The sequence below is a fragment of the Phascolarctos cinereus genome, unplaced genomic scaffold (assembly GCF_003287225.1).
Source record: "Phascolarctos cinereus isolate Bilbo 61053 unplaced genomic scaffold, phaCin_HiC Scaffold_726;HRSCAF=1367, whole genome shotgun sequence".
NCBI lineage: Eukaryota > Metazoa > Chordata > Mammalia > Diprotodontia > Phascolarctidae > Phascolarctos > Phascolarctos cinereus.
In genome coordinates, this window is record NW_027556098.1 from 410,057,905 (window position 1) to 410,069,005 (window position 11,101).

At 46.5% G+C, this 11,101-nt stretch overlaps 1 protein-coding gene across 5 annotated transcripts; it reads right to left on the reverse strand.

Moving 5' to 3' along the window:
• Positions 1-4,541: 4,541 nt before the first annotated feature.
• Positions 4,542-9,460, reverse strand: C5AR2 (complement C5a receptor 2). 5 transcript variants are annotated; one of them, XM_020978509.2, is made up of 3 exons: positions 9,266-9,460; positions 6,881-7,165; positions 4,542-6,757 (listed from the first exon to the last, which is right to left on the reverse strand). In XM_020978509.2, exons 1-3 carry the CDS (start codon positions 9,398-9,400, stop codon positions 5,699-5,701), a joined length of 1,479 nt encoding a protein of 492 aa, XP_020834168.1. In that variant the 5' UTR covers positions 9,401-9,460; the 3' UTR covers positions 4,542-5,698. The 5 variants fall into 5 exon arrangements, with proteins under 5 accessions (XP_020834168.1, XP_020834171.1, XP_020834170.1 ...); XM_020978512.2 differs by having other exon boundaries at positions 6,881-7,044; positions 9,266-9,354; XM_020978511.2 differs by lacking the exon at positions 9,266-9,460 and adding an exon at positions 8,849-9,169 and having other exon boundaries at positions 6,881-7,044.
• Positions 9,461-11,101: the final 1,641 nt, after the last annotated feature.

Here is an 11,101-nt window from a genome sequence, read left to right on the forward strand (position 1 = left end):
GTTATTCTTGGGAAACTCACTATCTAGTAGGGGGTGAGAGACATTAGTTCAGTCATTCAACAAACTTTTATTGGCAGCTAATTTTTGGATGGCCAAGGTGGGTGAGAGACATTAAAGTGAATATGAGCTCATTGTGGCAGGAACACTATGTGGTTTGTTTTCATAGACCACAGTACCTGGTATTAAGTAGCTGCTTAATAAATGCTTGTTAATTTAATTAAGTGTCACTTGCATTTAGGCAATTCTCTAAGACTATAAATTGAAAAGAAGATGCCAGCCTATGCCTCCTTATCTAAGTTCCCTCTATCAGTGAAATCCCAGGTTCAGTCCCTAGCTTTCCAGGCTTCTTACATCTTACACCTTCCCATCCCGGCTTCACACTCTTCCATCCAGTGACCCTGGCTTCGGGCCCTTCCTCTGACACAACATTGCATCTTCTGACTCCTAGTGTTTTCACTGGCTACTTGGAATTCTCTCCCTCCTGATCTCCACCTCCTGGCTTCCCAGGGGTGAGACAGAAAGCCAGGTGCCTAATTAGAACCAAAGGATTTTAGGATTTGGATTGGGAAGGGATGGCTAGACCAAGCCCCTTTGTTTAATGTTTTAAACTTAGATGTTTTATTTTTTATTTTTTATTAGGCAATTGGGGTTAAGTGACTTGCCCAGGGTCACACAGCTAGTAAATGTCAAGTGTTTGGTCTGAGGCCGGATTTGAACTCAGGTCCTCCTGACTTCAGGGCCGATGCTCTATCCACTGCGACACCTAGCTGCCCCATAAAATTAGATGTTTTATTGAAAACTTAATATTGAACATCAGTAGAACCACGTTGTTTAGTAACCGTTCGCAGTTAACTTAAATTCAATGACTAAAATATTACATAATGAGTGCACTGGCTAAAGAGAGTCCAGTTTTTAGAGCAGGTTCAATATCCCCTGCCTAATACAAACTCACATGGAGGAGTGGTGGGATTGCTTCGAGGTATGGACAAGGTTGGGGCCCTTTCCCATACTTCAAAGAACAAAAAGAAAATGAAAAGAATAAGCGTTTATATAGTGCCTACTTAGGGGGATTCTGGGAGGGTGGCAGAGTAGCTACGTCAGAAAACCTTTGGCTCCCCAAATTTCCTCCACCAAAAAAAAAAAAAGACAGAATATCTCCCCAGGGTAGAGCAGCAGAAATAAACAGGAGTGGGGTAAAGCGATTCTCCTCCTAAGACAACCTAAGAAGACCCCAGGAAAGACCCAACCTCTGGGGACTGAGGTTTGGCCTGAGTGAAGTGAAACCTTTGGCTCCCCAAATTTCCTCCACCAAAAAAAAAAAAAAGACAGAATATCTCCCCAGGGTAGAGCAGCAGAAATAAACAGGAGTGGGGTAAAGCGATTGTCCTCCTAAGACAACCTAAGAAGACCCCAGGAAAGACCCAACCTCTGGGGACTGAGGTTTGGCCTGAGTGAAGTGAAAACACCTCCAGGTGACTCAGGAATCAATAAGCCCTGGGGACAGCTGGGGTTGGGAGGCGGCCTCAGCCTCAGGCACTTTCACCTGTCCCACAGTGTGAGGGTCTGAAGGCTGAGTAGGAGAAGATTGAAGCACCTTCCACTGTCTGGGGACACCAAGCACGGCTGTGCTGACCAAATGAGGTCCTGGGCGGAGGCTGCGGGAGAGAAGGAGCTAGCACACCCCCCGTGAGGGCAGTAGCAGAGAGGCTGGGACCCTGCTGGCTGAGGACACTTGCAGGATAGCCAGAGCCTCTGGTTTCCTTTCCAGAGCAAAGAAGACCCCTGTAGCTTGCAGCCACTGCAGCAACATTGTAGGACAAAGTAGCTGGGGGCCCTAGTCGTGGCTTAGGGGTGGAGAAGAGACCCCAAGGTTGGGCCCTGGGACAGACCTCAGAAAATAACAGTAAGAAGGACCCCAGGCTTGGGGCATCATTTCCCACACCTTGGGACTCTACCTTGATTACATTAATAGCTGCTAAAAACAAAATAAAAATAAAAATGAATAAGCAAAGGAGAAAGAACTCAACTATGGAGAGTTATTACAGGGATAGACATGATCTGGGTTCATATTCAGAGGAAGATGGTGAAGCTAAAAAAAGCCACTCCTTTAGCAATAAGAAATGTCAAATGGTCTCAAGCCCAAAAAGAGTTCTTGGAAGAACTGAAGAAGGACTTTAAAAATTAAATAAAAGAGACTGAGGAAAAAATAGAAAAAAAAATAGCAGTCCGAGAAAATCAAGAAAATTACTAAAAGAAAGTCAGCCAACTGGAAATAGAGAATCAAAAACTTGAGGAAGAAAATAATTCCTTGAAAGCTAGAATTGGGCAAGGGGGAGCTAACAATGTTATAAGACACCAAGAAATAATAAAACAAAATCAAAAGAATGAAAAAATAGAAGAGAATGTGAAACATCTCATCAGAAAAACAACTGATCTAGAGAACAGATCAAAGAGAAACTGTATAATAATCAGACTACCTGAAAATTATGATTAAAAAGAAAAGAATCTTGATACAGTATTACAAGAAATTATAGAGGAAAAGTGCCCTGAAGTTCTAGAACAAGAAGGCAAAGCAGAAATAGTGACTCAAAAAGGTCAAATTGTTTTCTTCTTATATGTGAACATATTATCAGTACTCTTATGACTGTCATCATTATCTGAGTAGTTTGGAAGAAAAGCTTGGGCTGAGCAGTGTATGATGGGGTGATTCATAAAAAAATAAAACTGTGTGAAAAGAGATAAAAAGGAGTAATTATCTCATTCAAATGAGGCCTGAAAGGAAGAATTGATACAGAAGAAGCAAGTGGGGGGGGGAGGGTAGTGCTGGAACCCCATTCTCACTGAAAATTGAAAATGGGTTAAACGGGCAGCTAGGTGGGGCAGTGGATGGAGCATCGACCCTGGAGTCAGGAGGACCTGAGTTCAAATCCAGCCTTAGACACTTGACACTTAGTAGCTGTGTGACCCTAGGCAAGTCACTTAACGCCCATTGCCAAGCCAGAAAAAAAAAAGAAAGAAAATGGGTTAAAAAAGGAATATATCTAGAAGGGTATAAAAGTCTTCTAAATTCAGAAAGAAATAAGGGCAAGGGGATGGGTGGGGGGAGAGGATAAGAGGGACTCTTAGAGGGGTGGGTAGGTTAAGGAATAGGAGGGCCAGGTAGCAAGCAGAAGTAAATTAGAGGAATGAGGAGGGATAGAGTAAATAGGGTGAGAAGGATAGTGAGGGAAAATAGGAAGAAGGGAAATACATAGCAAGTAATTTTGATTACATTGTGAATGGGATGAATTTACCCATAAAATGGAAACAAATGGCAGATTAAAATTTTGAATTCAGCAATATGTTGTTTTCAGGAAACACAATAAAAATAAGGGATACACACAAAGATAGAATAAAAGGATGGAGTAGAATTTATCATGTAAAAAAAAAGCAGGGGTAGTAATCATGATATCAGACAAAGTTAAAGCTAAAATAAATATAAGCAAAAGAGAAAAATAGGGAAATTATACTATGTGTCACCAATATTATCCAGTATGGTTTTAGACCATTTAAAATAAGTAGACAGTATAAAATAACAGTATAAAATAAAATGAAATAAAATAATATAACTGAGAGTATACATGCCAAAACAGATACAGGAATTATACAAACATAAACATAAAACACTTTTTATAAAAATAAAATCAGACCTAAATAATTGGAGTAATATTTATTGTTCATGGGTAGGTAAAGCCAATATAATTTAAAAAAATGGCAATTTTACCTAACTAATCTGTTCAATGTCTTACCAATTAAATTACCAAAAAAAAGTATAAAACTATCTTACTGAATTAGAAAAAAATAATAACAAAATACACTTGGAAGAACAAAAGGTCAGGAATTTCAAGGAAACCCGGGGAAAAAAGATGTAAAGGAAGGAGAATCAGCAGTATCAGACATTAAACTATATTATAAGGTGAGAACATTGTTGAAGTATGAAATGGATAATTTCAATTATTTTAAATTAAAATTTTCTTGTATAAATAAAACCAATATAGCCAAGAAAAGAAAGCGTGCAGAAAACTGGGGGTGGTGGGGGGGAACTTTCATAGACAATCTCTCAGATAAGATGTGATTGTGTTGGCATACTGCTGTGGTGTAGGAAATGATGAGTTGGTTGATTTAGAAAAAAAGCAGAAAGACTTGGACTTATGAAGGAAGGTGCTGAATACCTCCAGAGGAAGAGATGATAACTAGAAATATGCATAGTACAATCTTACATATATATGTATGATATACAGATATAGATATGTAGATATTTGCTTTTAATTGTAGTTTTCTTAGGGAGGGAAGGGGAAAAATGAAGTAAAAAGTGCACGGAAGAGAACAAAAGAAAACCTAGAAGGAAACAAAGAAAAGCTGGGTAGCTTTGGAAACAATGTGTGGTATTCATTATATAGGTTTTCTTGAAATGGAAATTTATTATTTTGTATTGAATCCACTGTTATGTTCTGCTATGTACATGGAAATGTTCTTTTTTTGTTTTGTATTTAAGTTTAAAATGAATTAAAAAATATATATATATTTATTTATTTATAATGCCTACTACATGTCAGTCACTTTTCTTTTATAAATATTACTTCATTTGATCCTCTCTACAACCTTGGGAAGTAAGTACTCTTGTTATCCTCATCCTACACTTGAGAAAACTGAGGCAAACAAAAGGTAGGTGACTTGCTCAGGGTCACACAGCTAGTGTAAGTATCTGAGGCCAAATTTGAACTCAGGTCCTTCCTGACTCCAAGCCCAGCACTCTATTCACTGCTCCACCTAGCTGCATACGGACCCTTGAGATGGAGAGAAGGGAAAGGGATGTGGCTGTGCTTCAGTCCTTGCTTCTAGTAAATATCCTTTGTAAATAACTGATATTAATTGGTTAATTGATATTGGGGAGAAATCCACCAGTTACATGATATTAAGAGGGACATACCCGATGGGGGCTCATGAGCAACCTTATTAGAAGCCACAACCCTTCAAAATTACCTATGCCTAGAAACAGGAAAGGAGAAGTGGTAGCCTCCCGCTGAGGACCTGACCTACCAGCTCAGTTTGAGTTGAGAGAGTGAGCCCATAGTTTTGCAGAGCATCCATAACTTTTTTGGTTATTCTTCCCATTTCGATCACTACCTACCTTCTCCCCACCCCCTCCCAGAAGGTTCATTTCCTTATGTCTTTTGAAGTCATCATTGGTCCCTGCTTTGGTCAGAGTTCCGAGGTCTTTTGGAGCTATCTGCCCTCAAACTACTGTTCTGGGCATTCTGAAATTTGCTCTCCTGACTCCGCTCACTTCACTTTGCCTCAGTTTACATATGACTCTCCAAATTTCTCTGAATCTGGCATATTCCTCATTCTTATAGCACAGTGAAGTCCCATTGTAGTCCTACCGCACGACTGGTTCAACCATTCCCCAATTGACATGTGCCTAATTTGTTACCAGTTCTTTGTTACAACAAAAGTTGTTAACACACAGAAATATTTATATTTTTGTATAAGGGGGTCCTTTCCTTCTGTCCTTAACCTCATTGGGTATATGCAGCTTGCATACTTTCTGCAGACCCCTCATTTTATAGATGGGGAACTGAGAAGCGAGGGGAACTTAGCCAAGGTCACTCACTTAATAAGCAGCAGGGCCAAGATTCCAACCAAGATCCTCCTTAATCTAGACCATCTCTGAGACCATTACTTCGCTAGTAGACTTGCTCCTTCGGGGCCCAGCATCCTCCTCCTCCTCCTCCATGTCCTCACCCAGAGCCAGGCGGCATGCAGCCCAGAGGGACCTCTGGAGCCGAGCCCGGCCTACGACCAGGAATAGGGTGGGGTTGAGACAGCTATTGGCCAAGGCTAAGCCTATAACGAGGGTCTCAGCCTGGAGAGTGCTGGCCAGGAGCTCTGAGTGAGGGGCTGCAGCAGCTACCACCAGCCCTACCACGTGGTAAGGTGCCCAGCAGAGGAAGAAGCCAACCACAGCCAGGGTCAACAGGTGCAGGATGTGGGGCTTCGGCTGCCCTCTCAGGTGAACCAGCAGGACTCCGTGGCAGCCAGCCACAACCCCCAGTGGCCCAAGAAAGCCACCGATGAAACGGATGCCAGCCACGGCCCCCTCAACCCCACGGGACCCACCGTAGTCCACCACGCACTCATAGCGTTCTGGGAAGTATTCCTGGTGAAGTCGTCGGGTCAGCACCGAGGGGAGAGTGAGCAGCAGCGCCAGCACCCAGGCGACTCCGCAGCCCGCCCACGCTGGCCACAGACGGTCCCGGGCCCTGCTTGGCCGAAGCACAGCCAGACATCGGCCGATGCTGGCACCGGCCAAGAGCAAGACGCTGGCATACATGTTGAGCAGAACGGCTGAGGGCAGAAGGCGGCAGGCGGCTGAGCCGAAGGGCCAGTCACCTTGACGAATGATTGGCACAGCCATCAGGGGCAGGGACAGGCAGCAGAGCAGGTCAGCCAAGGCCAAGTGCAAGAACCAGATGGAGGGGGCCGACTGACGAGCTGTGGCCCCAGTCACCCAGGCCACAAGCACATTTCCTGGCACCCCCACTAGGAAAACTGCGGCATAGAGAAGCAGAGGAGAAATCCGAAGAGGATCCACGGAGGCACAAGAGCCTCCCGGCTCACAGTCTACATGCAAGTCAGGACCCAGGCTGTAATCCTCGTAGTCATAGCTTACTGAGGAATTCTCCATTTCAGTCCTGTGCACAGTATCCAAGGCACCCTGGGGAAGAAGATGAAAACCATGTGGAGACTAGCAACTAAGACGTGGGACCGCATTGGAAATCTGCTCGAATCAGAGAATCTCAGATTTAGATAGACCTTAGAGATCGCCTCATCTAATTACCTCTGTGATAGATGATTTCCCTCTGAATAATCCCCATGAAGGTCCCTCCAGCCTTGGATGAAGACGCAGAGGATGAACACATTTGTGATGCTGGGAGGAAGAGTTCAAAGACTGGGAGATTGTCAAGTGCAAGGTCTCCATTTTACAAAGGAAAAAGCTGGAGTCTGGTAACGAGAAAGGGACTTCTCCAAGATCATTCAGGCACAGAACCAGAATCCCAAAAGATCTTACTGAGCCAGGGAGACCAAGATGAAATGTAACCAAGGACGTAGTATCTGAGGAGCACTGGGTTTGGAAATAGAAAACGGGCACTAGAGTCTGTCCCTGAATGTGAAACCTGTTCTTGGGTTCCCAAGGTAGGATAGCAGAGATGTATCTAGACAGCCATTGTGTGAAAAAGACCTGGGAGTCTCAGTGGCACCATAACCATGATGGGCACAGCCAGTGTGGTGACATAGGGAAAAAGTTAGCATAAGCCTGGGTTGCCTTAGTTGGGACAGAGTCTCCGTGTGAGAGGACTCGTGATGAAGCGTCCTATGCACCTCCTGAGAGAGAGGCGATGGATTCAGGAGGAAGGGTCGGGCACAGACAGATCAGGAAATGTGAGCGGGAGGGAGATTCGTCTGGGGCGATCACACATGTTGGCAGGACAGCTTTTGTTTTTCCTGCTCTCTCAGTGAGGAGCAGGGGTGGAGGGGGAGGGGAAATGAAGACTTAAAAAGAAAATAAAATAACATTTTAAAAATCAGCGATAAGGTATCCAAAGAGAGGGACCTATTAGTTCCACTGGGAAGGTCAGGGTCCACCTGAAGAACTGTTTAGTTCTGGGTACCACACCTGAGGAAGGACAAGCTGGGATACCCCCAGATGAGAGAGACCAGGATGGAGATTGCAGGACCGTAGAACAAGACCTAGAAGGAGCCTCACAGACCATCTAGGCCTCCAGGCCACATGTGGCCCTCTAGGTCCTCAAGTGCCGGCCCTCACTTGAAGACTTAGAGGGCCACATGCGGCCTTGAGGCTGCAGGTTCTCCACCCCTGAGTTAGGCCAATGCCTCATTTTATAGTTCAGTATCTCTTCTTCTAATGCCCCTCCCAGCTCTGACATTCCCTGTCCTAAGGCCCTCTCAGCCCTGACATTCCCTGTTCTAAAGCCCTCACAGTTCTGACATCCCATGTTCCAAGGCCCCTCCCAGCTCTGACATTCCCTGTTCTAAAGCCCTCCCAGCTCTGACATTCCCTGTTCTAAGGCCCTCCCAGCTCTGACATTCCCTGTTCTAAAGCCCTCCCAGCTCTGACATTCCCTGTCCTAAGGCCCTCCCAGCTCTGACATTCCCTGTCCTAAGGCCCTCCCAGCTCTGACATTCCCTGTCCTAAGGCCCTCCCAGCTCTGACATTCTCTGTTCTAGGGTCCCTCCCAGCTCTGACATCCCATGTTCCAAGGCCCCTCCCAGCTCTGACATTCCCTGTCTAAGGCCCTCCCAGCTCTGACATTCCCTGTCCTAAGGCCCTCCCAGCTCTGACATTCCCTGTCCTAAGGCCCTCCCAGCTCTGACATCCCATGTTCCAAGGCCCCTCCCAGCTCTGACATTCCCTGTTCTAAAGCCCTCCCAGCTCTGACATTCCCTGTTCTAAGGCCCTCCCAGCTCTGACATTCCCTGTCCTAAAGCCCTCCCAGCTCTGACATTCCCTGTCCTAAGGCCCTCCCAGCTCTGACATTCTCTGTTCTAGGGTCCCTCCCAGCTCTGACATTCCCTGTTCTAAAGCCCTCCCAGCTCTGACATTCTCTGTTCTAGGGTCCCTCCCAGCTCTGACATTGCCTGTTCTAAAGCCCTCCCAGCTCTGACATCCCATGTTCCAAGGCTCCTCCCAGCTCTGACATTCCCTGTTCCAAAGCCCTCCCAGCTCTGATGTTCCCTATTCTAACGCTCTGCCATCCCATGTTCCAGGGCTTCTCCCAACTCTGACCTTTCACATTGCCATATGCAGTTATGTTGAAGGCATCAGGGATACTCATCCAGGACAAATGTGTGTTTGAGCCCTGTACGTTTCTTCAGCTATCCGAAGGGCCATCATAGGGAGGAGGTCACATTTAGTTCCAGTCCCTTCAGACAAGGCAGAGCTGCCTGGCAGTCAGGGCAGCTTCCCCAAGGGAGAGCTAAGGCCTTGCTGCCCAGCTGGATAGGGAGTTCTCCATTCTAGGGAGTTCGCTAGTTAAATGCTAGTTTGGGGCTATTCCTGGGCTAAGGGGCCCCAAATGCAAATGAGAGCTATCCCTTCAGTGGGACAACAGGAAAGATTTGGGCGGAAGGGGGGGCATAGAGGGGGGAAAGAGGAAGCCCGGGGAGATTTCAACACCCCATTTCCCTTCCCCGTCCCCCTTACCCCGCAATGTAAGACCAGATCAGCCTTTCCACTTCTCACATGAGTGGAATCGTCTCCAAAGCGCTGGGAAGTGGAAGGCAGCAGGGCTGCTGCGCGGTCGGCCCCCTTCCAGATGCTGAGTCTGCACACACTCATTTCCACACTCTCCACCCCATGGGAAGGGCTGCGAGAGGAGAACTCATACTGACCAGTGCCAGGCAGGGTGTGGTCACCCCTTTGCTTCCCCATGAGTCACCCCTTCTCGAACTGCTGGAGGACAGGATAGGGCTTGGCAGGCAGCCAGGACAGGCAGAGCCACCAGGCAGATTCAGAGCCCTTCCCTCCCAGGCCTGCCCACCCTGGTCTCTGACCCTGATCAACTTAGCATGGGAGGCCTCCAGGGCACAGGCCCAGGGGGTCTCTCTACTCTGGCTCTGGCCTTTCCCATCTCCAGGGCTCAGCTGGGAGTCACCTTTGGGGTTGGGTCCAGGACCCTCTCCCCTGACACTCGACACTCGTCAGCTTCTGTGTCTGCCTGGGATCTCACTAGGCCTAGAGGTGAATCTTGTTGCCCTGTCCTTTTCCTTTTCTGCCCAGGACTCAGAGGGTTGCTTTCCCTGTATCTGCGTCAGAAGCCCTCCCATCACCCAGCGCCTGCTCCCACTCAGAGATCCTCCGACTCAGACTTTTGGGGCCCTGGTAGAATCCTTATCAGGCACAGTTTATCCAAGGCTTATCTCCCCAAGGACAGAAACCAAGTTTATCAAGCCCTGGATTCCCCATAATCCTGGCTCATGGAATGTTTGTTGAATGAAGGAATGATAGTTTGACCCTATGCCTCTTTGGCTCTGCCCCCAGCTTGAGGTATGACCTTGGGAAAGTGTCTCTCCTCCTCTAGACCTCAGGTTACCTCCCTATAAAAACACAAGTGGGGTGCTTAGCTAAGGGCACTCCCACATTCACCGAATCACAGAATTTTAGAGTTAGACGGGCCTTGAAAGGAATTCCCCCACTGGAACATCCCCCCAAATAGCCGTCCATCATCCGCTCTGTCTCTAAAGGCAGCGCATTCCACTTGGAGACATATCTAACCCCTTAGTTTTTCCTAACACCAACCATATACTTCTTTCTTGCTGCTGGTTCTGAGATCAGCTTTGGCATTCTAGGTTATATATGGCTGGGTTTCTTAACTTGGACCCTGCAGGTAGATTTCAGGGGGTCTCTGAAATTTGATGGGGGGGAAAAATCATATATTTATTTTTACTCACCGCAAATTGAAATTGAGTATTTCCCTCACTAATGAATTAAAAAAAGATTCTGATGAGGGATCCATTGACCTCACCAGACTTCCAAATGGGTGCTTGGCACAAAAAAGGTTTGGGCGCCCTGTTGTAAGGTCCCTTCTGGGGCTCTGAGATAGAGCCTTGTGGAAATCAGTACTTAATATGTTGATTGCATTAGACTAGAAACTCTTGGGCTACAGGGAAGCTACAGGTGGGGAAGAATCCAGCGCAAAATGTGGAAGTTGGGCTACACCAGACCTGAATTCAAAGCCCAGGCCTGCCCTGTACTACCCATGTGACCCTGGACAATCAGGTTCCTCGAAAAAATAACAGGATTGAGCAGATGGCTCCCTGAGGCCCCTCCCCCTTTACATCCATGATCCTGTGAATCAAATGTTCTGGGTTTTTCTAAAAGCCTATGTCTTATTTTGAAGGCCCTTGACCATCCCAAAGTCTTAGGATTCTTAGGGTGTCCCAGGCACTTTGTTTACCCCTTCCCTAGGGGCTTTCTGGGTCAAGATGGGAGGCTGGAGATGGGAAAGAGTGGACAGTCAGGACCTTAAAAGGCAGGAGA